Raw genomic sequence first — 27,925 nt, 5'->3', positions numbered from 1 at the left:
TCTGGTCGGTTACCTTATTCCCTACAAATTACCTCCTCCACACATATCACACCACATAACAATTTTTTAAAGTGGAATTGGCAGAGTGAGGTGATTAGTGTCAGGGGAATAATTTTTTTACATGGTCAGGGAAACATATTAATCACTTTATTACCATATTTACAGCTTTTCGAATGTTGTATACATCTTTATGGGTTTTTATTCATTATAATATGAAGGCTTAGGATATGCCATCCTATGCATTAAACAAAGGCTTCAATTGGAATTATATTAAAATTATCATATTATGCATCTACGAAAAATAATTATTGATATTTTTTTAATTATTATACTATATTAAAAAAAATTACCTAATCAAACATCAAACATATATAATTAAAACACGGTTCTAATTAGTTTAATAAGTATTAACCATAAATATTAAATAAAACACACATTCCTGTTTCGTTTTATAATTACCATAATCTTCAAAATAATACTCCAAATGTTGCCTATGTATATTGTTAAAACGTTCATTTTCAAGGCACCGGAATTACACTGATTGCTAAACAAATCCATGACATATTGTCATATTGGTTGATTACATAAAACATAGCGCAAATTAATTGATTTGATGGATATCTACCATCTTAATCTAAATTAAGTTCTATACCAACAATTACATAACGAGTGGCTGGCTGGTCATGATAAGTTGGTTCTTTGATTTGAATCCAAAAGGACATCATTGTGAGTCAGACAAGCAGCAAAACAAAAGTTAAGTCACGGAGTCAAAGAGGTAAAGGAATAGTTGGCTCTCATCACTTAACCGTAATTCGTCTCGAAGTTTAAAACTATAAAGAATAATATGTGTATTATCAAACAAGGAAACATATATAAAGACAAAATGTTAGAATACAAGGTAAAGTTCTCTAGTGAATAGAAATGAAAAAGTTAAAAACGGTACAAATGAGAAAACACTCGTATACACTTATTTTAAGGTTTTAGATTAAAATATAAAATAAGTTTTTTTGTGTGATTACTTAATGTTTTTTTAGAGAGATTATCATAATACTTAAACATTAATTATTGGCATACGATCATTTTAATTAATACTGTAAAATTAAATTTATAATTAAAAATATTTAAATTTTTTCATCTGATTATTCTTATACAACTAATAATGATATATATATATATATATATATATATATATATATATATATGTATTTTTATTTTTATCTCACCTAATTTTATTTACTCTATTTTTTTATTCACCCTATTTTTCATTTTTCTTTCTTTCTTCAAACACATTATTAGCCAAAATGAGATTGAATTTATATTTTTTAAACTCACGTATATTCCAATCCTGCTATACCTTTGATGGTGGAAAACAAATAGAGTCTCAACTTTTCCAACTAGTCCGTTGCCACATATACTTATCTATTCCTTTTTCATATTAAAACACCTGTAGAAATAGAGTAATGATATATGACCTTTCATATATTATAAACAAGTACACTTATTTTTTCCCTCTATTTCTCTTATTTTATACCATATTTATATTTTTGTTCTCTCTCAAAAGATCAAATAACATGAAATGCATCTTTATCTTTATCCACAGCACGTAGTATTACTATACGCATTGCAAGTACACCGTGATCCCAAATGAATTTTGATACCTATCCAAACGGCCACGTAATATAGGTCTTTGGATCCAGTTCACTTTGACAACAGCCTTTATTCACGTGGAAGGTACAATTAACAATCACACCACAAAAAATAAAGATGGTTTCAGATCCCCCGAACACAGCCTGATCGTGAACATTATTCTCGGAACAGTGCTAAACGGAACAACATGTGGTGGTATATATGTGGAGCTCGGTGCAATCAAAATTACACTCTCAATAATGGTACCTTATGCCAATAAAGGTTATAAGTCTAGTTAGTAAAAATTAGACTCATTATTTCACAAGAATACAGGTTCAAATTTTGTTAATAAAATAATTTATAAACATTCAATAAATTTTGAAGTATGTGCTTATCCAATGAATTTCTGAAACTTAATTCATCCAAATTTTCTTTCATAAAAATAAATAATGGTACCTGATGACCGGACCATGAGATCCTCCACTCCCACCAAATCGTACCTTATGTTACACTGACAAGCCTGCTTCACCAGCAATGCACACCACGTCATTTACTTGTACTACAAAAGTGCGAGCCAATCAGAGACCAACATAAAACCAATGGCCTTGATTGCTCCATTTGTAGTTTCGTATTAAGTTGTTCCATGCAAATGGGGTCCACACAACAACATCATAATCCTTTAGCCGTTGCCGGAATTATTGAACTACAACTTCAAATATCAAAGGGCTAAGGACTATATCCTACGACTAGAGGTAACAGGCACGATTGTCTATGGATTTTCCTTTGCTGGGACCAATGAGGAATGAGGGCACGTTGTTACGTGGCGTGATTCTAGGAGCTGAGGGATTTCGTTTAAAGAGTGGCAATGGTTATCAATAGCGCTGAGTTGGAGTGCTCCCATTGGCTCAATGTGTCGTAGAATGATCGAATTCACCTCCCAACCCATCCCTTTTAATAATCGAATCATGATAGATAAACATTTATTTTTTAAAACACTTAAATAACACTCATTTCTCTCTATTTTTCTTCTCCAATAACATCATATAACTCATAATATTTATAAGTGTCATATAACATATTGGGTTGGGTGTTCATAAATTTTAAAAATAACTTTTTTTCTTAATAATTTTTCAACCATTTTTTTCCTAATATATAATATAATTGGTTTAAATTTTTTCTAAGACTACGGAAATATGGTGATATTTTAAATTTTAATATCCAGTAAATAACTTGATTTTCCTCATGAAGCCGAGGTTATGGGCTTCTGGCTTTATTAGCTACTCTCTCCTGGATTTGTGATTTACGTTTTCAAAATGTAGTCATTGAGTCAGGTTGCAAAATGGTGCTTGATGGCCTCATTCGATCAACAGTCAACAAATGTTACAGAGTTTAGTTCTATTATTGATAATTGCATACAAAAGTGTTTTACTATTCAAATTTGAGTCAGGTTGCAAAATGGTAGTTGATGGCCTCTTTCAACAGTCAACAAATGTTACAAAATTTAGTTTTATTATTGATAATTGCTTACAAAAGTGTCTTACTATTCAAAATTGAGTCAGGTTGCAAAATGGTGATTGATGGCCTCATTCAACACTCAACAAATGTTACAGAATTTGGTTCTACTATTGATAATTGCATACAAAAGTGTCTTATTCTTTAAAATTATTCGATCAGTTTTATTCAAAAACAAATAATTATTAAGTCGTTCATTTTTTTTATTATGGACATCTAGGTTGTATGTTAACCCTTATGTTTTCAATTATGCCTCAACTTGTATTGATACTTTGATTCTCCATGAATAATATGAGTATCATTTTTGTTAAAAATAATAATAACTTGATTTTAATTCCATCTTAATGTAATAATATGATTTTAGTTCCTCATTAATCATTATACATATTTATAGTTTGGTGCGGCGTTTTTTCCTTTACTCCAAAAAAGAAAAAAAATACATATTTAATTTATAGTTTTTTTAGTAAGTGACTGAGTGTGTGTTTGTATTTTTTTGTTCCAAACTTTAAATTAATTTAATTATTCAATTGTGAATTTCTTTTTATATATCTTAAATTTCACTTTCTATTTATGAATTAGTAAAAAAATATTTTTTTATTTTTTCTCTTGAATCTTAACTATTTATATTATTCTAATAATTAATTTAAAATCATTACACATATGCATGTATCTAATAATTTAGAACTTTTTATTGGTATTTTTTCAATACCCAAATTTTAAAAATAGTTTGATATAGTTATGCATTGGAAGTGCCAAATAATTTTACATTACCATCCAGTCATAAATTATTGTTATTATAATTCTAAGATAATTATTATAAAAATTAACATATTCATCAAACACATGATAGTCTATAATTAAATAATAATATAAAATTATTTTATATTTTGATGCATAGCCTTTTTTTCCTTAAAAATACTTATGCAATACTAAAAGATGCTTGTTAGATTAAGAAAAAAAATCAAATTGATTCAATACTAGTCAGTTTAATTTTAAATTTAATTCAACCCATTAATTAATTTAAATATATTTCATTTTACAGTTAAAATATTAAAAATAAAATGTATTACAAGTATTTCTACGTTGTAAACTAAATTTTGATCAATGTATATACATAAATAACTTATAATAATATATATCTAGATTTAAAATTTCTTCTTTTCTTTTTTCTCTAATGTTTTGTATGTGTATAGATAAATAATATATATGCAACTGAAATTAAATTATAACAAAAAAGTGTTTTTGAGTAGTTTAAAAAAATTAGTATGATATATGTCCTTTAACGAGAGTACTGTAGATATGGATAAACAAGGAGCATTGCCAGGGGCGGCTTAAATATAAATGGGATATTGTTCCAAAAGGGTATGCCAATATTAATGGGGACACGGTGGTAGAAATTCTTAAAATGAGATTTATTTTATTATACGTATAATTAATATATTTTTATGGTCTACTACTCATTTTTAAATAACACACATTGTGTTTAATTTGTTTATAACATAGTTATTTTTGGATAAAGTTTTTTTTAAGCACGTATAAAAAAATAAGAAGATAATAAAGTAAGTTTTTTTATAAGTTACACATTTAACTTTATAAAAGTTTTTTTTATTTAACTTCTCTAAAAGTTAAAGTGTATAAGTTAATTAATTATAACTCACAAAGAAATGTCCAATTCATTTACAACACAATTGAAAAGAAAAGGATTTCTTGCACTGCTTATTTTTTATTGCACATGCAGTGTGTGACTAAACATCCTCGACTGTTTAAATTCTTATACGTTAGGTTAGACAGCACATCTATTAGATCTTTCACATTTGTTGTAGGGGAGAGAAGAGAGTATTCAAAGCAGCATAGCTTGCGTATGCTGCAAGTGCATATAAGTAAAATGGTTCGAATAGAGGGTTAAATCCTGATTAGCCTAAAAAGGAAAGAAAATTTACCATAAACTGAGTCTGCGCGCACCTAGTTTTAGGTGCTGCTTTAAACAGGCAATAACTACTATATATAAGATAGAAGTTGGGTAAAACGTAGTCTCACGTCACGAAAATTCAACTTAGATTCGTGTTCTAATCTGGCCATCCACCTGGCACCAATCTCACTGCCATTGTCCCTCACACACGTGGTGGTCACCACATTCTAGAATACTCCAATCCCTTACCCCAACCCTAACCCTAACCCTTCTTCATCCAACGGTCAAAGTTTCTCATTCACAATCCCCGAAGCTCTCGCATTCTTACGTGCCACTTTTCTGCCGCTACCACTGTGCACTCCTCCTTCTCCCATTCGTCCCTTCGCTTTCCTTCTCCCAACACACGACACGTTTCCCGCGCCAACCAATCCCTTTCCTCACACCTGTCTCCCCTCACACGTGTCCCTTTCAGGCTTCCTATTAAACCAACACTCCCTCCCTTTCTTCATTATTAATTCGCTCCCTACAATTTTACTTTGCCATAACGGTGAGTTTAGAGAGGGAATAATGGATGGAAGAGGAGGCTGTTGCATCGCCAGGTATGTACCCGGTGCATCCCACGGGTCCACCGTCGACAAAATAATGCTTAGGTTTCGTCCAATCGCTCCCAAACCCGCCGCCGCGGCCACCGCTTCCGACGGCTCTTCGTCCGAGAGCAGTGACGCTTTTCTCAAAAACGGAACCACTAAAAGAAAGTACGTAAGAGATAACAACTACACCAGCAAACGAAGAATCCGCCGGAGAAAGAACACTTCCTCGCCGGAGAAAAAGCAGAAGCCGGTGGTGACTCTTCCGTTGCTTCCGGAAACTCCCGATCGGAAGGATTCTCCGGCAAAGGATCTAACTCCATCACCAGCTAAACCAGTACGAAACAACAACAACAACAACAACAAGAGCAAGAACTTGAATATTATTAACAAGAACGTGCCGGTGTGGGTGAGTTTTGAGAATCGAAGCCTTACGATGATGGGAGGGTGGTGTTCGTGTGTGACGGTGGAGGGCGTGACGGACACGTGCTTGGAGAGCGAGTGGCTGGGGAGTACAGACGAGGAACGGAGACTGAACCTCAGCAATGACACGTGTCCAGGGTTCATATCAGACGGTTACGGGAGGGTGACGTGGACGAACGAGGCGTACGGGAAGATGATGATGATGAAGGGCGAGGGTGATGAGGGACAGGGACCAGTGTTGCTGGTGAATAAGGTGAATACGGTGGTTCCGCACGCGTCGTTCACGTGCTTGGTGAGGGTGGTGCAATACTCGTGTGGGAGGGAGAGAAACTCGCTCACGGTGCCCTGCGATGTGTGGAGAATGGACTGTGGTGGGTTTGCATGGAGATTAGACGTTAAAACTGCGCTTAGCTTGAGATTGGGTTATTAGTTCACAAAGGTATCACGAACTCGAAATACAAAACGGCGTCGCTCCATGGTCGTAGAACTATAACACTATTTCTTCTCTTTTAAGAGCTTAGAATCGTGAATATATATATCTATATATCTATATATATATATATATAACTACTGACGCTAAGCTAGCTTGTTTCACTGTAAATTCATATATGCATGTAGCTTGTCTTTTGTTCTCTTAGATGGTTTTTTCTGATTTGAGTTTGAGCTTGGAACAGTAGCTGTGAGCTAATTATGAATAACTCGCTACGTACCGTTATGGTTATGTAACACTTCTTCTGGTTAGTGAAACTTTTGTTACGTCACATACTGGCTCTTGTTTATATGCGATCTGACATTTATGTTTGTTTTCGATCTGTTTAATTACTTTTCTTCATCCATTAAATTAAAAAAGGATCGATCGAGAATAAACTTTTTGTGATAATCGCTTTAAGTTCAGAAGCTGATCTTCTGCTTCTCCCAAGACTCCAGCAGGAGGGATAGTGCATGGCAGTTGTACTGTTTAAATTGTTTAGATCAGGAAAGAGGTAAGAAACATTTAATATAATTAATTGAAAATTTAGTGTTTTTTTTTCGGTGAATAATTGAAAAAATTGTTTGAATATTTTCTTTATCATTAAATATTTGTCTTGCTGATTAGCATCTTCTTGTGAGATAAATGTAAACGGAATGGTGTAAATTAATATGTTGGGGGAGATGGGGTTTGGGAGATGGGACAAAAAGCTGAACAATGTGATGGGGGAAGATGGGATTAAGGAGGTGGGACAGATGGACAAATAGTGTTAGGGATGGTAGGAACATGGAAGGGGTACGTGGTCGCAAACCGAATTCAATATCACTTGGGATACCATTAACTTATGTAACTGTGGCGTCTGGTGATTGCACCACGTTGCTACATCCAAACCAACCATGTAAACTTTTACTTTTCCAGCATCTCGTCTAGATTTTTCTATGATGTTTCAAATTGATTAAATAAAATGGGAAATGACGAATGAATATATAGAAGAGTCAAAGAATCTGGCTCAAGAGTTTGGAATTGAATTGCAGCCCACGCAATTATAATTCAGGGCATTCAGTGCATAAGTTTTTGCAGTTAAATTAATATTATATATATAGAATTTTGATTCATAGTCAAGTATTATCCAATAACTTTTAATAAAAGTTGATTTAGTTGATAAAAATTATCATATCCCACAATGAAAGTGATCAGTTTGAATCTCATTATTCATGTGGATAGTATGGAACATGTTTGCTCTCTTGTGATCCACTGAAACTTAATTCAGTTAAACTTTTTTATAATGAAAATAATTATTTGATACCTAACTAAAAAATGAAGACAAATATAAGTGTGATAGATAAATTTTGCCTCGATTGCAAAACATACAAAATGCTTTTTTTTTTATAACTTTTTCTGTCTTCCTTTGATTTTAAGGGGTATCATTAATGTGTGTAAAGATAAAAAAGTATCTGAAAGATAAAATTAATCGTACACAAAGTCAAATGATTGTTTCATGCTGAGAAATGTTTGCGATTTTTCTGACACTTTTTTTTATAAATATTTTGCCTGATCTATAGGAGGCGTCACTTACCTATGCGTCATCGTTTTCAAAGGTTGTCAGTAAAGGAGATGACAAGCTGAAAATTGTCTACACAAGGTACACCCAGAAAACATGTCTTTCATACTTATTTTTATCGTGAATTCATTAAATGTGGATGTTTGTATTGGATTTTATTTGTATTTTTTTTTTGTTATTTGTTACTTGTCTATGTTTTTATTTTATTATTCCTTTTAAGTTCCGTTTGTTTGTGTGATGTTTTTACCTGTGAGACACCTTGATAATTGAAATTGAAATTTTGTTAAAAGCTAGATGATATATGAAGGTACATCTTAATTAATGAAAATTTGTCTCCTATTTTTCATATATTCAATTTTTCAATAATAAAATATTTTATAAGAAGTTAATAAAAATAAACGTCGGGAAACAACTACACATAGGTGAAGGCAAGGAACAAGATGGTGTGCAAACGAGAAAGAAAGAGTGAAGACAGTCCAAGTGTTTCTGGCCTGCAAAAAGGCAAAGGACAAAGGCTAGGCCCCACTTCATGCGTCAATAATCAGGTAAATTATTTTAAAATCATTCTAGTCTGATACATAATTTTATGAAACCATAGTTTAATAAAAAAAATTAATAAGTCATAAAATATCATATAAAGTGGAACAAAGGAATATATAATCTAAATTAAAAGTATAATTTGATTTTTTTATGAGATTTAATTTAAAATGTCTATTGAAATAATTATTTTTTCACAAAAAATATTCTTAATTAAAATCAGTTATAAATATATTGGCGTGATAATAAAAAACATAATCCATTAATATTTTTAATTTTTTCACATGAATAATTTAAAAAATATATTAAATTAAGATAAATTTAATAATATCAATTAAATTAATTAATTATTTTTAATATTGACAAGTTAATTAATTGAATCTTATGTCATGTTTATATATGCGCATGCTACGTCAATTACTCTTTTAAGGTAAGCTGTAATGTGACATATATATATATATATATATATATATATATATATATATATATATATATATGTTATCACCTTTTGATTTCACGGTGGGTGTCAAATGTTTTGGCTGAGTTTTAGGTAATTTTTTTTTCTTCTTTCATTTGTTGTCTTAGAGGACATCTCCAATCTCTTGTCCTAGTGTGGGGTGTGTTATCTACAAACAAAATTTGGACGATCAAGTCAGTTGAACCTGAGATGTTTATTTATGTATGAAGTCATTGAAAATGTACCTAACTTGTGTTTTTTTTTGGATCTATGTATACAAGTTCAACCTTGAGGAGGTTATACTAATTGACTAACTAATCCTCTAAGTGTTGTGCGTGATCGTGGGGACTAACTGATCCTCTAAGCGTCATGCGTGATCGTGAGGAACTAGTGGTTGTCGAAAGTTAGTGATTACCACTAGCCGGATAAATATACGACTTTGGAACAATTAGAAAATTATAAAAACGAAGTCATTCATTTTGAACAACAAAGAGTGATTAATCAAATTCGACAACGGATTTTACAACAAATCTTATTAGGAACTTTAGGAACTCCAAAGAGTTGCTTGACCAACTAGTTACGTATTGTCAGTGCTAATATCGGCATGTTTGGGACGAGTTTATGGGTTGTACGATGCAAAACTTAAACTCATTTGTAGTGAAAAGTAAAAACATAGTATTGCATAAATTAAAACAATTATACATAATGTTGTGGAGAATATTACTTCTGATATGCATACCCAATTTGTCCACCAAGAGAAGCTAATAAACCTGGTTTGTATATGATATGCCACATTACGCAGGGAGGCTGAAAATTGACGATCGTGAAATACATTAACATCAACATTTGTTTCAAGGCTTATAAAAATGTATCGTAGAGCATATATTCTTCCTTACGAAGACTGAAGTCCGATCAAAGACAAATCCTCCAAATAATCCGAGAAACCCACTAAAGAAAGGAAATGTAATTCTTAGGAACAATATAAGTTCTGCATTTATAGACACTTGTAATTGTTAGATAAATTCGCTTTATACGTTAAAAAAATATAATTATACAAAATTAATTTATAAAAATTCTTTTGTATAATTTTTTTTATAAAAAATGATTTTAACTTATGTATAAATTAATTTTAACTTACAAGAATTTTTTTTTCTTTTTATCTTCTATTCTTAGAAATATTTGTGGATAAACTTATCTTAACATATCCTATATACATGAAGATGAGACTTGTATGAGAGGGGGAAGCACACTCACTCACCAACGTATACATTGCGAGTTATGAATCTAAGGTACCAAGTTGGCTTGAACTTCATCCTTTTTACAAGGAAAGATTCAAACATATCAAACACTGGAACAGCAAAGACCTAACATGAAAATTGATTAGATTTAGATAACTCATAAAGCACAAAATAGTTTTTAAACACAAAACATAGAGAGAGGGAGAGAAATAGCAAATTATGTAGCTTACCTCATAACTCCCAATCATATGAACAACAATAAATACGTTACAACTACTATGAGCCAGCGTGGTTTCTCAAGGGACATAAGGATGTTGTCTTCAACCGTGTTTCCAAAAGCCTAGTAGCAAAAAAATAACAATAGGAAAATAACACAAAGCCACTATGAGATAACCAACAGAAATTCCCCTCCACATGACTATTTTGGAGGGCTTTTCAGGTTGGAAGGCATGGTTGCTTGGATCTCCAAAACTACATTTCAAGCTCTGGCATTTCTACCCCTATATATTAATTTTTAAATTGTTTTCTCTCTCTTAACTATCTAAAACTGTTAAATTAATGACAAACCTTTCTCATTAATTTCTAATATAAACCTTTCAAAATAGAAACCAATTAAATTTAAGGGGATATTTTATGATTAAAATAATTTTACAAAGAATTGAGGAGAATCTTTAAAAGATAAATAACTAGTCAACTGTTATGTTTGTACTTATATACAACTTATTGTTAGGGGTGGGTAAGCGGGCCGGCCCGTCTCGCGTAAGGCCCGCCCACATAAGCTCATATTGGCAGCGGACCGGGCCAGTCCGTCTCGCTTCTTACACGGACCAAATAAATTGGTCCGCCCCCGCCCCGCGGATTCCGCAGGTCAAACGGGCCGGTCCGCAGGCCTACTTTTAAAAGAATTTCAATTTTAATAAAAATACAATACAACGAAGTTAAGTTCAATACAAATATAAATAAAATCTCAATAATTAGTTAATTACATCAATAAAATAAATAATGTCTTAATAAAAGACAATTCAAGTAATGAAGTGAATTGTAACACCTCACTTGTCAAGATTTTGAATTATGATTTCACTTGTTTAACGAAGTTGGAGCTTATTATTTAACTTCCTTTTCTTACTAAAATACAATGGTTTGACAAGTCATCATTATGTTCCCAGGATTTTTTGTTTTGTTTAGAGCATTGGAGGAGCTTATTATTTAACTTCCTTATATAACATTGTTATGCAAGAAGCATCATTATTATGTTAAATTAATTCTTTAAAACCAAGAACTAGAATCAAAGACTTGTATAGTCCAGTAAATTAACATAATAATTTTCAGTAAATTTTTTTACCTTTAAGCCTTTTAATTTATCAGTTAATTTTATTAAACAAATTAAAAAAAAACATTTTCAATTAATGTTCATGTTAGTTTCATGGAGCTACTGGGTTTTCAATAGCCATGTCATTATGTTAATTTATTCATTATCATATTCTCTTCTAATGTTCACGGATCTTCTTCATAAACATGTAAATATGTAAAAGAGTTTCTTATATAAAAAAAAACAATGATTATTTCGGAGCTTTCTCAAGTATCATTGTCATTATTTTTATCTGCAAATATGTTGGTTAATTTTATTAAAGATGTGATTGGAAGGGATTGACCTTATTAAATATCAATGACAAAAAAAAAAAATAACCATTGTGTTATCTAAAGTGTTAAGATAAAAATTAAAAATAAACATAATTTGAAGGAACTAAAAACAATTTTTTTAAAAAAAACCTAAAATAAAAAAATACTAAATGGTAAGAATTAAAAAAATATATTTAAGTCTTATTTTTTTATCAATAAATATTAAATTATTAGTTTTACAATGGTGGAGTTGTATATATTCAAAGAAACATAATTTATGAACATGTAATAGAATGATAAAATTCATACATGAAATTAAATATATAATAAAATAAAAATATATTATGTATTATAATGACTATTATTAAAATGCATTTAATAAGAATCTGATTTGATATAATAAATTTACATTTAAAATTGAATTAATTGTATTTAATCATTAATAGTATCAACCCTTGTTATTTTGAATGAATTAATTAAAATTAAATTAATTACATTTAATCAGATAATGAAATTGGGACTGCCAACTGACATTTTCTATTTATATAAAACCTTCACTTATATAATATAAAGATATAGATGATATAATTAATATGATGATTATCTAATCCATTCTAAGCTTTGGCATTTCTACACCTATAATATGATGATATCACATTTCTACCATGAGGGTGGGACTTGGGAGGGAGGCATATGCTGCAACCTTTGAGAGTTGAGACCGGCGTTCAGGAAAACATATTTGGAAATTAAATTTTAGTTTGCCTATTTATTATTATGTATTTTTTATTAATTTTTAATTTATTATGAATTCAAATTGAATGGAATGTATTTATATATACATTCGGAGATTCTAACTATGCATTAAGAGTATATATTTTTAGTATATTTATTAATTAAATATAAAAATACAAATGAATTATTTTAAAGAAAAAATACATAAATATAAAATTAAAAACATGTGAGATAACATGTGTAATAACCAATTCTTAGTAAGATCTCAAAAGTAAAAATTATTGAGATCTTAAAAATTAATGTAACACATGAGATCACTACAATAACTTAAGAACTACAATCACTTAAGTTCTAACGAGTAACTGTAAATCCGCTTTATACATTAAATGCAGAAAGAGGTCACGAGTAAAATTTGTAATCCTTGACTTCTAGTGTGATCTGCCTCAATGCGCCGATAGAAGCTAACACCACACCATTAATAACACTCCACAAACGATGCAAAACTGAAATAAACTATCAGAAGTGTATACAATATTAAACAACACAATTATATAAGAGTATGGAGAATATTTTTAGACTACATACCCAATTTGCACACCAAGACCAGCTAAATATCTTTGGTCTGTAGATGGCAAGGCACATTATGCAGGGGGTGCTGCAAACAATAGAAAAATATACTAACATCAGCATTTGCTTGTAGGCTATGAAGAAAAATTGTGGTAGACTATATATTTTCCTTACAAAGTATGTGGTTGGAGCAAAGACAAATCCCCAAAGAAGCCCAGAAGAAGCCCACCAAAGGAAGGAAATGTAACAGCAATGAACAATGTAAACACTGCATATGCAGAAACTGGTAATTGTTAGATAAGTTCTCTATAACGAAAATGAGACTTGTATGTCAGTGGAAAAGCATACTCACAAACGTATGTATATCTGCTGCTGCTGCTGTTCCCAATCTAATAGGTTAAAGAAAATATCCTAGGATAACAATAATTCAAAATTCCACGGGATATAAAGTTTGTTATCATCTGAAATAGTCTTTGAAACCAATTTTTCAACAAAGTTATGCGCTTGATAGCTTAATCAATTAATTGGTACAAATAAATCATTTATATATATTAATATAAACGAATTGAGTTCTTTTAAGATTGAATTTTACTTTAAAAGTTATAGTTATAGTTTATTTTATTTTTAGATTATTAAATTTTACTTTAAAAATTATAATTTAGTTATTGTTTTAGTTTATTTTATTTTTAGATTATTAAAATTTAGAAATTATCATCTTTTTTTTTAAAGATAGAACACTTTATTATATTAAAATAAAGAGTGAAATAATAAAAATAACTCAAAAAGGTAAAATTGTAAAATTTCTAAGATAAATAAAGTTTTAAAATTTTCAAAAAAAAAATTGAATTTTATTTTCATATAATTTAATTGAAGTGTTTTTTAATTTGTTTGATAAATTAAAAAACTTAAGGGTAATTTTTTTACTGAAAATTATTATGTTAGCTTATTGGACTATATAAGTGTTTGACAATAATAGATACAGAACTGATGATGGCATGAATATTTTTATTTTGCATAAAAGATATATTTTTAAGTAATTCTAATTTTTTGTTTTAAAATTAATTTAAACAATTTGTTTACTACTCCATAAAATTAAATTAAAAATAATATAAGATCATAGAAGTCAACAAGTCATTCGTCCCTCTTCCTCTTGACAAAGAAATAGGTCAAAACATAATAATGATGCTTTTGGATAATAATGTTCTATGCGTAATTCATTAACGATTTTAAAAATTTATCCCATCTGCTTCTCCAATACTCTAAACAAACAATTCTGGAACATAATAATGTCTTGTCAAACCATTGTTTTTTTAGGAAGGAATTAAATCACATTCGAAATTAGTAAGTTCCAACTTCATAAAACCAGTGAAATCATAATTCAATACTTGAACCAACCATCACATTACATTTTGCTGCCAAACAGGTGCATTACTTTTTTTAGTCTGACAAAATAGAATCAAATAATGGGAACTGGGTTCATGAACCCTATGCATATTGCATAACGGTGGCCATTCAAGTATTTCAACAGAATCAACCAAGACATAGAAGCAAAAACTTGTCGATCATTCGAGGGTAAAAAAATGTTATATTCAGACTCATAAACTTGCTAGTTGAAGCAAAAACTTGTCGAGCACATAGAGTTTACTTAAACACGCACAGTTTGTGATTTCAAGAGAGTTTACTCGTTTTTTTGTGTTGTCATACTGAAAAATCAAACATAGAAGTTTAATTGTTAACTTGAGTTTGACATTTTTCTATGATCTAACGGAGATCCTTGGTTTCACAGCCTAAAAATGAAATAAAAACATGTGAGATAACATGTGTAATAACCAATTTTTGATAAGATCTTAAAAGTAAAAATTATCGAGATCTTATTAATGTCACACATGAGATAACTACAATAACTTAAGTTCTAACCAGCAAGGTTGCCATTGGAAATGCGCTCAATGCCATTGGAAATGCGCTTAATACTCTAAACGGGGAAAGAGGTCACGAGTAAAATTTGTAGTCCTTGGCTTCTAGTATGATCTGCCTCAATGCACCGATAGGAGCTAATACCATTAATAACACTCCACAAACGATGCAAAACTGAAGTATGAAGAAAAATCAAACTCATTAGGAGTGTATACAATATTAAACAACACAATTATATAAGATTATGGAGAATATTTTTGGACTACATACCCAATTTGCACACCAAGACCAGCTAAATATCTTTGGTCTGTATAGGACAAGCCACATTATGCAGGGGAGCTGCAAACGATAGAAAAATATATTAACATCAGCATTTGCTTGTAGGCTATGAAGAAAAATTGTGGTAGACTATATATTTTCCTTACAAAGTATGAGGCTGGAGCAAAGACAAATCCCCCAAAGAAGCCCAGAAGCCCACCAAAGAAAGGAAATGTAACACCAATGAACAATGTAAACACTGCATATACAGAAACTTGTAATTGTTAGATAAGTTCTCTATATACCAGGAATCGATGATAAGTAGACTTGTATGACAGTGGAAAAGCATACTCACAAACGTATGTATTGCGAGTTATGAATCGAAGGAACCATGTTGGCTTGAACTTCATCCATTTTACCATGAACGATTCTAACATATCAAACACCGGAACGCCAAAGACCTAACAAGAAAATTAGTTAGATTGAGATGACTAAGCACAAAATAGTTTTTAATTTTTTTTAAATCAAGGATATCTCCTTGCCTTACTGGGATTTAGAAATTAATTAGTTTCTTAATAAGTTACTAAAATTTATTGAAGGGATGGACTTCTTTCCAGTTTTAAAATATATTATTTCATATACACGAACTCGAGGGTTAAATCTCCTTATCATATTTTTAAAGGACATGACTATCGGTCAATTATACGATATTGTGTTGGAACAAAATATTTTCTAATAACTCAACAGAGAAGAAGAGAAAGTTATGCAGTGAACCTGATAGCTCCCAGTTACATGGACAACAACAAAAATATTAGCAGCTACAATGAGCCAACGTGGTTTCTCAAGGGACAGAAGGATGTTGTCTTCAACAGTGTTTCCAAAAGCCCAGTAACCAAGGATACCAACAGGGAAATAACAAAGAGCCACTACAGCATAAGCAACAACCATGCCTCTCCACATGGCTATCTTGGAGGGCTTTTCAGGCGTGGAAGGAATGGTTGCTTGGATCTCCAAAATTACACTGTGCGCAGCATACCCAAAAGCTATAGTCCCCAAAGCGCCAAAGAACCCAAATACGCTTTCTGCATCGCTTGAAAATCTGCTACTATATTTCACGCCTTGTTGAACGCCCCTGTGAAGTGAAGTTATCCACGCAATAGTGGAGTAGCTGCACAACGAGCAAAGATAGTCATGTCTACTTCCTAGAAAAATTGTTCCATATTATATCGTATAATGTGTTAGATATTAATTAGAAAAATAATAATAACAAGTTTTATGAGCCTTAAATTGTGGAAGATGAAAGTTGTAAGATTGTGAGTTACAAAGTCTTGAATAAGTAATTATGTGAGCATTTAGTATTCTTGAATAAGCAAATTATATGAGTGGTCACTTTATTTTAGTATAAATAGAAAATCATACTCTTATATTTTGTGTGTCAAATGAAATAAAATCTTCTTCTTCTTTCAACATAATGGTGAGTTTGTTTAAAATTAAAATAAGTATTTTTCTAAAAATATTTATTTAATAAATAAATAGGATTCAATTATCAAAATAAGCAACAAAAAAAATTAGACAAAAAAAAGCTGCTTATTTATTAAGTAAATGAAATAAGTGTTTTTTTTAAAAATAAGTTCATTTGCAACCTCAATCAATCATATTCAAGAATTTCAAATCAATTAAAAACATTCCTTTAGAAAACAAAGATTGATATTTCATTTTGGTTCTAAAAAGATTGATTTTCGAACCGTAAAATAAATCAAATTCAATTTTTTTTTCTCTATTAAGCAGATGATTTTTCTTTTTGAATCAAAAAAACGAACACTTGAAATGACTTGAAGGGATGATCAAGAACTGTATAAAAAAAAATAATAACCCTACCCGACGGACATGACAGCGGCAGCAAAAGAAACACCAGCAATGGAGTTGAAACTAGGGAGGTGAGATAGAACGATTTGAACACAGGCATATATCATGATGAAGTAAGTTCTCCTAATGGGCTCACAGTCATCACAGAGAATATCGTAAATCTTCTTTAGAGAATTCCCACCAGTGATCATATAAACTATATTTATGCCAACGTCAACCATTAGTTGCTGAGGCACCACAATCCACAGCCCAAGCTTTTCCCCGAACGCATGCTGCCCCAATTCATGATACCTGTCAAACCTCTTTCCCGGTTCAGGCTCGTGCATCTCAATCATTTGCCATGCAGTGTACAGAGTGCAAATCCATGAAAGGAGCAATATTGTAACGCCCCAACCCCTGCCACAACAAAGAAACATGCATGCATGAAGGCCATAACAATAGAATAATGATACAGTATAAACAATCCATAATAATAATTTTTTTTTCTATTCATTGATATTTTAATAAGTGTGTTTTTAGGTATATACAAGAAAAAAACTCTGGATACATATTTATTAGGAAGTGATGAGGCATGAAAAGAGAAGATGAGATTACCATCCTAGCTCTGACATGGCGTATGGGAAACCCAGCACACCAGCTCCAACAACAGCAGTGACATTGTGAAAAGCAGAGTACCACCACTTTGCGTTCCTGGATTTAGTGATAGGAAGCCAGTCATTGATGTCTTTCTCCTTCCATTTTATTTGGCATTGATGTTGTTGTTCTTCCGGATTCATTGACATCTTCACAGTTCCCCACACTTCCTCCTCGTAACTCCTTTGCAGCTGTTGTGCCAACTTAATAGGTTACAGAAAATATACTGTGTAACTGACATATCCTAGGATAACAATAATTCAGAATTTCACGGGATATAAAGTTTGTTATAAACTGAAATAGTCTTGAAACCAAATATTTTCCAACCAAGTTATGTTTAATCAATTAATTGGTAAAATAAATCATTTATATATATTAATATAAACGAATTGAGTTCTTTTAAAATTAAATTTTACTTAAAAAATTATAATTTAGTTATTGTTTTAGTTTATTTTATTTTTAGATTATTAAAATTTAGAAATTATCATCGTTTTTTAAAGATAGAATACTTTATTATATTAAAATAAAGAGTGAAATAATAAAAATAACTCAAAAAGGTAAAATTGTAAAATTTCAAAGATAAATAAAGTTTTAAAATTTTCAAAAAAAAATGAATTTTATTTTCATATAATTTAATTGAAGTGTTTTTTTAATTTGTTTGATAAATTAAAAAACTTAAGGGCAATTTTTTTACTGAAAATTATTATGTTGATTTATTGGACTATACAAGTGTTTGACAATAATAGGTACAGAAGTGGTATGATGGCATGAATATTTTTATTTTGCATAAAAGATATATTTTTAAATAATTCTAATTTTTTGTTTTAAAATTAATTTAAACAATTTGTTTACTACTCCATAAAATTAAATTAAAAATAGTATAAGATCATAGAAGTCAGCAAGTCATTCGTCCCTCTTACTCTTGACAAAGAAATAGGTCAAAACATAATAATGATGCTTTTGGATAATAATGTTCTATGCGTAATTCATTAACGATTTTAGAAATTTATCCGCTTCTTCAATACTCTAAACAAACAATTCTGGAACATAATAATGTCTTGTCAAACCATTGTTTTTTTTAGGAAGGAATTAAATCACATTCGAAATTAATAAGCTCCAACTTCATAAAACCAGTGAAATCATAATTCAATACTTGAACCAACCATCACATTACATTTTGCTGCCAAACAGGTGCATTACTTTTTTTAGTCTGACAAAATAGAATCAAATAATGGGAACTGGGTTCATGAACCCTATGCATATTGCATAATGGTGGCCATTCAAGTATTTCAACAGAATCAACCAAGACATAGAAGCAAAAACTTGTCGATCATTCGAGGGTAAAAAAATGTTATATTCAGACTCATAAACTTGCTAGTTGAAGCAAAAACTTGTCGAGCATGTAGAGTTTACTTTAACACGTACAGTTTGTGATTTCAAGAGAGTTTACTCGCTTTTTTGTGTTGTCATACTGAAAAATCAAACATAGAAGTTTAATTGTTAACTTGAGTTTGACATTTTTCTATGGTCTAACGGAGATCCTTGGTTTCACAGCCTAAAAATGAAAGATACATAAGTGCACAAATTCTCAGTTAGCACACACTCCATGGAATGTAGTAGTCTGCAGATGCATGACAGAACATTGACACCAACAAACAGATTCACATAAAACTAAGACGGGGTGTTAAATAAGTAGTATCAAATTCACAATATTCCTATATAATATTATATTTTTTTTTTTTAAAAAAGAGAGATCTTCTAGCCTGAAAATAAAAGATTTAACCATGGTTGCACATGATAATAAAAAAATATTAAGTATTCTGGGTCATCATTACCTAGTGAAATAGAAGCAGTAGTGCCGAAAGGAATGACCAAAAACAGAAAGTGGAAGGAAAAGAAAAGGGATAGAGCCCTTAAAGGAATTTACTGGATTCCATGTCTAATGGTTCTTGCTCCTTTGAAAGAGTGTTATCAATCATCGCTATAATATGATCACCTGCCAAGACAGCACGTAAAAGACCAAAACTTAACTGCTCCAGCAGTCAAGAATTTCCTATTTCCTATTCAAATTGAAATAAAACAAAACTCAACTGTTCCAACAGTAAAGAATAACCGTACAGTAAATGTTAAAATGGAAAGAATTTCCAGAGTTGCAACTAGCAATCATCGGAATCTTCCTCAAAATGCCATGGCCAAGGCTAGCTAAAACTGCAATTATTTGATATAAAGAACTGTATCACCATCACGTTCTGTCTGTAATATTGAGTTATGAGAATCCCAAATTTTTTATTTTGGAATTCTAGGACCCAGGTCCTGCTTGCACCAGGAACTCCTCAGTTTTGCATCTTTGACTCATCTGCTTTCTTGAGGTCATCAACCAGCTTCTCCTTGTTAGGTAAGACTGGATCAGCAACAAAGGAATAGTTCTTATGAGACCGTTGCTTCTCTCTATAATTTGATGATGGAATTTTGGAAAGGGTACCCGTAGTTGATTCAGTGGATGATGAATTAAACATATCAGCCAGAGAAGTGTCCAAGCTGTCAACATTGTCTGACTTCTTGCCATTATTCTCTCTGTATTTCGATGAAGGAATCTGGGAAAGGGTGTCCCTGGTTGACTTGGTGGATGAATCTAAAATTTCAGCCAGAGAAATGTCCAAGCTGTCAACATTGTTTGATTTCTTGCCACTATTCTCTTCTTCCTTGCTGCTGTGCCACAAATCCATAGCTTGCCAAAAAGAACTGTCTTGTTCATTACATTTTGGCTTTCTTTGCTGTGCTGATTGAGTTAAACAAGAGTCATCTCCTTCAGATGCAGAAAACTCATCATCTGATACGACAGGTTCATAATCAGGATGCTTTGATTTTGATGTATCCAGTTCTATAGTTTTCTGACTAGGCTTTAATTCTAAACCACTCTTGTCGGAATTGTTGATAGAAACAGGACCTACCTCACACCATGGGGATTCCATGTTATCATCTTTGGGGGCTGACTCAGATGATTCACTATCTGAGTTGGAAGCTGCATGAATATCAGTGGTTGCTTGAGTTTTGAGGATAGAAGTTTCCAAGTCTGAATCACAGACTGCAGGAACAGAAGGAAAAATATAAGTGGACTCTAATTTGACCCCAGGCATTATCTGTAGCAAGGCTGCCAACTTTTGATAACCAAGCTTCTGTATATCAAGATGATAGCCATACCTATCAACAAATAGTCTTTGGAAAGAACCAATATTATACCCCTCTGGGTGTTCCCTCAGCATTTCACTCACAAGTTTTTTACAGTCTTCTAATATATCATTTCTGGATCTCTCGGTATATTTTGTTTCCATAGTTGGTGCAGAAACTTGAGAATGAGCAATACTCTGATTGTGTTTCTCCACATCATGTTCTAATGATTTTTGCAAGTTTGACTGTGATGTTCTACCTATAAAGAGAGATCTCAAACCATTTACATCATGGGATTGGTTCACCGATGATTTCTTCTGAACAGGTCGAATTAGCTTAAAAGGAAATGTTTTGGAGGGGTTTTCCTCCAACCATTTTTTCTCTGTTATTAACAATTCCACCAATTGAAGGATGTCTTCTTTGGGGAGTGATCTAAGAACCAGGGGTCCACCATTTTGTAATTTATGCACCACATCCTCCCTGACACAAACAACACGTAGCAGAATGCTATATTTAACAGAAACATTAAAATTTCAAAAGGACACAACTTTCAACAGAAACATTATGATATAATTAATTTGTTATATTGTTTTCCTTGCTTTGGTAGTTGAGGCTCAGTATTAGAACAGGGAATGAATGAACACACGGAGGCCAAAAGTTGGTTATTATCAATAACAAAGGAAGTTTTTTTAGATGATCTGTACAAAACTAAAATGCACACTAACCTGCTTCTTGACTGGGAGAAAAGAAGTGATCCCTTGGGTGCAAAAATGAAAGATTCCATATTATTCCAAAAGGAAGCACTAGAAAATAACTCAGGCTTTGCAGAATGACTAACAGTCTGATCCAATACTGTTAACTTGGGCTCTTCAAATTGACTAACAGTCTGGTCCAACTCAGATAACTTGGAATCCTCGGCATGACTAACATCCTGATCCAGTTCTGATAACTTGGGCTCTTCAGATTGACTAACAGTCTGGTCCAGTTCAGATAACTTGGAACCCTCAACAAGACTCACAGCCTTGTTCTGAAGAGCGATCAAATCATCGTACTTTTCATTGCTTCTCCCAAATGGCCACCAGCTTCTAATCCAGCTAAAGAATGTTGGAGTTCTGTTATTAGTTTTAGGACTTGCACCAGGTGTTTGGACAACTGGAGAGCCATCAACTGGTGAAGAAGATGGGCTGTGAACAACTTCATCAACCTCCATTCTAGTCGGATCCTCACATTTCTTCTTTGCTTCAAAATCTCCAGATTCATAATTTGCAATAACATTGTCTTCCACCATTGATTGATCATTTCCAGCAGAGTGATTCTCTGAAGTTGTATGCTTTTCCATACTTTTATGACCTGCATCCTCACACCTAACAATGTCTTCAACAGATGATTTTTGACAAGTCACTTTTAAGGAATCCATCTTCGTTTCAGAATCTTTGTTGTCCTTGGGTGGCAGTTGAGTCTCTGAGTGTTGTGCATTAGCCACATCCACAACCTTGTCACAAGCTACAGAAGATTTCTGCAACTCATTTGGTGGCTGACAAACATGTTTTTCAACCAATACAGGAGATGATGATTCACCATCAACATACTCCTCATTGGATCTCCCTTGTGAAGGACTCGGTTGGACTGGCTTTGATTTGTCATCCGAACTCCTTTCACGGATCGAGGCAATTGAGAATTTCTCATCAGCTCCCTTAACCTTACTTTTATCCTCACCATTTACCTTCGGAGTCGCAGCACACCCTTTCTCCTTATTCTTCGCACCAGACATTGTGGATGCCACAGAACTGCTCTCACAAGGTTCCGGGGATTCCGAAGGAACCAAATGTACAGCAAGAAAACCCTCAACACCGGGCCGAAGCTGTACACGTGGCAACGACAACAGAAAGCGGGAAAACCTTTTATGCCCAAACATCCCTTTATCCAAACGCTCACCACATTTCACCAACTCAGCGCGAAGAACATCAATATCTATCCCTTTTGGATGCAAACTTAATATACGCCTAACCTGCTTCACAACCGACTTGGGAACCGAACCCAAAGAAGAAGGCTCGTGGACCTCCACATTGGGCAAAGAGGCATCAGCAGCCTCCTGAGCCGCAACTGGAGCCGGCTTTTCAAGAGAATCAGGCTTGTAGCTTCCATACCAAGAACCATACGGCCCATCGGGTGGATGGTTGAAACATTTTCCAGTAAGATTTCCTTCCTTAAGCATCGAAGACCAATGCCACGCTATCGTGGCGGCACTGTGGAGAACACCAGGGGCGCTCTCTGGGGTAGCGAGCAAGATATTGTAGTTACTCGTTCTCAACCTATGCAACACGCCAGCGAAGTCTCTGTCGCCGGATATCAAGAGTATATGCGCGGGTGGAGGGTTCTGCGAGACCCAATACATTAGGTCAACGAGAATGTCGGTGGTGCTGCTCCTTCCATCTGGCGAATGCAAAAAAAAAAAAACTAAATGCCCATTTTATAATACTTTGAAAGAGAAGAAGAGGAACCGAACCGAACATTACCTTTGACGTGGATGAAGCGAACGCCGGTGTAGGCGAGTGCTTCCTGGTGGACGCGGGAGAGGAGCAGAACGTCGCCGAAGGCGGTGATGTTGAGAGGGCCTCTGATGCCGTTGGCTCTCATTGCCTCCATGATTGTGGGGGCAACTTTGAGAACGTCGAAATTGTGGGGCACGTGGCACTTTGTGAAGTCCCACCAGGCCCAAACCCTCACGTCTCGGGACTTTTCCTCTGCAGACGATGATGGCTGGCACGGTTGGAGCGCGCGAGTAGAGTAGGAGGAGGAAATGAAGAAGAAGTTTTTGCGGAGAAGGGGCCTTGCCGCGGGGATGAGAAACAATCGGTAACCGGTTGCCATGGGGGTGTGTTGGAATTATCAAGGAAGAAGGCTTCTGAGAGCCGAAGCTAAAACCCTTGTACCCTGGCTGTGCTAACTGGGACATGTCTTGGTTTTTATTTTATTTTTATTAACCACTAAAAAGTGAAAACTCAAAAATGTTGGGACTACAAAAATAAACAAGATTTTAAGCACTTTTTTTTTTGTCAGTTTATAATTGATTCTTAAGACTGTTATTTTTACTGTTTGATTGGCTTTTATCCCCGTTGAAAACTAGGGGTGAATGTTAGAAGTTAACGCGTTCAATTAATTATTTTTTATTTTCTTACTGTTCGAATTTCGAAGAAATTTTTCTTCTAGAACTTAAATTCTACGCAAACATGTTGTTTTAATTTACTTAAAATAAATATTCTTATTAATATTATTTTTGTAAATGTAATTGCATATTTTGAAATAAACCTTACCTTGGATTCTCTATTCTTTCCATTTTTTATTTGGGTTTATCTTGACTCTATTGAAGTGAAATGTAATTCTAAGATTTTGAGGTCATACCCAATTATTTCCCAAGAGTAAATAATCAAACAATTTTTTTTAATATATTTAAAATAGGAGTTAGTATTCGTAGTTTTCAACCAGAAAGAAAAAAGCTAAAAGGGAAATAAAAAATATTGTAAGAAGTGAATACATAAATAAAATATAAGACGTATTTTAAAAATGCAAGGCGTATTTTAAAAGATAAAATATAAAACTATAAGAGAAAAATAATCATGATAAATTTATTGATTTTTAAAATAATTCAAATAATAATTTATGATTATATTATATAAAATTATTTTAAATTATCATTACATAAACATTAAACTCAAACTATAATCATTAATTAAAATTAACTCATGATTACTATTTCTCAAGCTATTTGTTTTTGAAACAAAGGTTACGATTCTTTTATTTTCAAGGAATCAAACCCTAAATTATAGACATGTAATAATTTAAGAACCAAATAAATACAGATTGTCATTTTCTGAGACCAAATTATATAGTTGCACCAAAAAACAAAATTTATATAGTTGCTGGGCTTCTATTTTTCTTCTTCTCTTTTTTATTTTGGCATCTACTTCTATTTTTCTTCGACGAGGTCCTCTGTGAGACAAGGAACCTTTAATTTGGGCTTAGCCCAATATCCAATCCACATGGACTGTGATTGGGCATAGCCGTACGGGTTCAACTTGGACATGTCCCTATTCCAGTGTATCCGCACCTAAAACCCAAACTACACTAAACTGTCCATGGTAACCTCTGTTTTTATATTTTGTTACATTGCCCATGGTTGAGTTATTCTTACAGCAAAAATAATTTACTCCCTGCCCGTGTAAACTTACTAGACAAGACAACAAAAAGAAATCGTATAAAATTTCCTATATATTATTTTTTACGAAAATATTTTTTTCCAATATTCTCATAATAAAATCATTATAAGTTTCTTTAAATGTAAAACAAACTAATTTAAATACACATTAGACATGACATAACTGTAATTAAGTTTAGTAATTCAAATGCTTAATAATCATATAATAATTATAATTATATATGATATTTGTGGGATGCAAGTAAAACAATACTAACCACTAACATTTGTCGGAAAAAAAAAAAGAGTTAAGTGAAATGAAGAAAATAATTATAATTATGATCAAAGATTTCTCTCATCGCATAAATACTTAAAAATTGCGTGACATCAAAATTCCAAAACCAAATTATCCGAATGAAACAGTAAAATCTAAAATGAGTCAATAGTTTATAAAGTTCCGCATAGAAAGGTTAGCTTAAATTCTTTCATATTCACATCAAAATTTTAAATTTGACCCATCAATACAAGTTTGGCGCAATAATTCAACTTTTTATTTTTTATTTCGTAAGAATTTAATAAGTGAAGAAAGCTAATAATATCTCTAATGCGGTGAAGTTGCTTAATTTACTTTTAGAGGATTCTACCATGTCACGCGAGCACATGAGTTTAGAAAAATGAACAATTGTTTTCTTCCATTATACATTTCTTAAAATTTTAGAATATAATTGTCTTATACTCCTTTCTTATCAAAACTTTTGATGTTTTAGTTTTTTTTCTAAACTGTTTATGTTTTACGGATTTCAAGTCTCATTAATTATTTTCTTTTACATATATTCGTATTTAAGATGGCATAAATTCCGTAATTATTCCCATCATAAAGAGAGTATTTTAGACTAAATATATATTGAGTAATATTAAATATTTGGTAAGTCGTATGCATTAACCTTAATCATCAAAGAAATTTCGTATGAAGGGAGTAATTCTTAAGAACTATATTAACAACAGCTGCATCGATTACTCTGACAATAAAAAGTTGCATTATTTATATAAACAACAATTCTCACATAAGAAACTGCTACATCAATTACTTCAACAATAAAATTGATATTAGTTCTTAAGTTGCATGTATAAACAACAGTTCTCATACAACAAACTGCGTATGGGATGATAGACAGTTCTCATATGAACACACGGAAGTTAGTCAATAGGATGATGGAAGAATTAATACATGTATACGGTTTGGTAGGAAACTTGCTTAGCAATTATGCAGAGTTCGCTGATTGTGTAGTTTCTGCAGATTGGTTATATTAGGTAAAATCTTAATGCAACTCCTGTGCAGAAATGACTGCTGTTGATGTTACTATGTGGAGGGTGTTTAAAAAAAAAATTAGGATTGAACCGGATTTTAATCGAAAGTTAAATTGAATTAGTTTATTTTTTCTGAACTAGTTTAAGTAAAAATAAGTGTACTATTTTATAAAATTAATTTGGTTAATCGAATTGTTTCTATAAAATCAGTTTGGTTAATTGAACTGGTTTTTATTTAAAAAAAATAGTTTAAAAATTAGTTTGAAAACTAATTCAAAACTAATTCGGTTCTTAGAATTAATTTAAGATTGATTAAAAACTAATGCATTTCAGAATCAATTTTTTAAAATCAGTCCAATCTTGAATCAATTTTTAAATCAATTTGACTATTTGAATATAAAATCAAATGGGTTAAAACAGTTCAAAATTAATTCGGTTTGATTTGTTTACCGAACTAATTTTTGCACACCTCTAATTATGTGTCTTTTGTAAAAGGGCTGCCACCCCCTGCCATTTAGAAATGTTAATTGATATTGTCTTTGCTGATAAATATATATTATATATAAGAAACTGCTACATCAATTACTCCAATAATAACAACCCACAACCCCATAGTAGTTCTTAAGTTTAACAACCTGTTAGGAACCTAGCCTAAGTAGATTAATTATTGTAAGTGTATTAAAGGGATTACCATTAGAGATACTTATAATTTGTTATAGCAATTTAACGGTGGATTTAATTTAATTGATTAAATAATAATACGTGAGTTATTTTAATCTCTCCAATATTGTTTTTGATTTCATAAAAAAAAAAACCAATTTAACAGAATCTCCAAAATGTAGTTTTTTTTTTTTACTGAATGTAGGCTCTTATCTTATGCATAGTTATTGGTTAGTTGCAAAGCAACATCTGCTCTGGAAATGTACTGCATCAACACTGAAAAGGGAAGCAATGAATTGAGCCTCATTTTCCTTCTTTAATTCTGGAGGTTCCCTTCCCTGGAAAGTAAGGATCTATCACAACCCCAATTAACAACTCTCACATCTCTAAGACGATACTTTAACCGAGATAAAACCACCCGCATGATTGAGTTCAAATGTTCAATCAATTAATTACATCTCTGTTTCGGTGTGCCCTACTTTTATCTAGTACTTCAATCGGGTGACCCCGGGTGTTATGATGTATTTGATGACAAAGTGACCACCATTGTCATTTGACAACAATATAGATATAGGCTGATTCAGAATTTTCTTCGGTGGGACTAAAAAATAGTTTAATATTTTTTCAAACAAAAAATTATATAAATTTTTATTGAAAATGGTAATAAAAAATTTAAAATAGTAAA

General features: G+C 32.0%; 3 protein-coding genes and 1 pseudogene across 3 annotated transcripts; 1 reads left to right on the top strand and 3 right to left on the bottom strand.

The window, feature by feature from the left end:
- Nucleotides 1-5,477: 5,477 nt before the first annotated feature.
- Nucleotides 5,478-6,820, top strand: LOC114392454. Its single transcript, XM_028353600.1, has one exon. It carries the CDS (start codon nt 5,615-5,617, stop codon nt 6,485-6,487), a length of 873 nt encoding a protein of 290 aa, XP_028209401.1. The 5' UTR covers nt 5,478-5,614; the 3' UTR covers nt 6,488-6,820.
- A 2,385-nt stretch (nt 6,821-9,205) lies between these two features.
- Nucleotides 9,206-13,313, bottom strand: LOC114393558 (annotated as a pseudogene).
- A 1,869-nt stretch (nt 13,314-15,182) lies between these two features.
- On the bottom strand, nt 15,183-18,069 carry LOC114392135 (lysine histidine transporter 2-like). The gene is made up of 7 exons (XM_028353175.1): nt 17,871-18,069; nt 17,289-17,672; nt 16,185-16,578; nt 15,766-15,871; nt 15,578-15,669; nt 15,423-15,491; nt 15,183-15,326 (listed from the first exon to the last, which is right to left on the bottom strand). The coding sequence occupies exons 1-7, from the start codon at nt 18,056-18,058 to the stop codon at nt 15,228-15,230; spliced, it is 1,332 nt and encodes a 443-aa protein (XP_028208976.1). The 5' UTR covers nt 18,059-18,069; the 3' UTR covers nt 15,183-15,227.
- Nucleotides 18,070-19,800: 1,731 nt separating this feature from the next.
- On the bottom strand, nt 19,801-24,036 carry LOC114391909. Its single transcript, XM_028352918.1, has 3 exons — nt 23,594-24,036; nt 21,803-23,510; nt 19,801-21,557 (listed from the first exon to the last, which is right to left on the bottom strand). The coding sequence occupies exons 1-3, from the start codon at nt 23,946-23,948 to the stop codon at nt 20,243-20,245; spliced, it is 3,378 nt and encodes a 1,125-aa protein (XP_028208719.1). The 5' UTR covers nt 23,949-24,036; the 3' UTR covers nt 19,801-20,242.
- Nucleotides 24,037-27,925: the final 3,889 nt, after the last annotated feature.

The sequence above is a fragment of the Glycine soja genome, chromosome 17 (assembly GCF_004193775.1).
Source record: "Glycine soja cultivar W05 chromosome 17, ASM419377v2, whole genome shotgun sequence".
Classification (NCBI taxonomy): domain Eukaryota; kingdom Viridiplantae; phylum Streptophyta; class Magnoliopsida; order Fabales; family Fabaceae; genus Glycine; species Glycine soja.
Note: the sequence above shows the minus strand (reverse complement) of the source record. Positions and strands in the feature narration are given on the sequence as shown.

Bases quoted from the DNA above. Each gene is read 5' to 3' on its own strand.
- LOC114391909 (XM_028352918.1), bottom strand. From the start codon at position 23,948: ATGGCAACCGGTTACCGATTGTTTCTCATCCCCGCGGCAAGGCCCCTT. The intron at 23,511-23,593 runs GTAATGTTCGGT...TGCATTCGCCAG, and splicing joins TCGCTTCATCCACGTCAAAG to ATGGAAGGAGCAGCACCACC. The intron at 21,558-21,802 runs GTTAGTGTGCAT...TGTTTGTGTCAG, and splicing joins TTCTCCCAGTCAAGAAGCAG to GGAGGATGTGGTGCATAAAT.
- LOC114392135 (XM_028353175.1), bottom strand. From the start codon at position 18,058: ATGTCAATGAATCCGGAAGAACAACAACATCAATGCCAAATAAAATGG. The intron at 17,673-17,870 runs GTAATCTCATCT...TTGTTGTGGCAG, and splicing joins GCCATGTCAGAGCTAGGATG to GGGTTGGGGCGTTACAATAT. The intron at 15,492-15,577 runs GTAAGGAAAATA...TATCGTTTGCAG, and splicing joins TTGCTCCAGCCTCATACTTT to CTCCCCTGCATAATGTGGCT.
- LOC114392454 (XM_028353600.1), top strand. From the start codon at position 5,615: ATGGATGGAAGAGGAGGCTGTTGCATCGCCAGGTATGTACCCGGTGCA.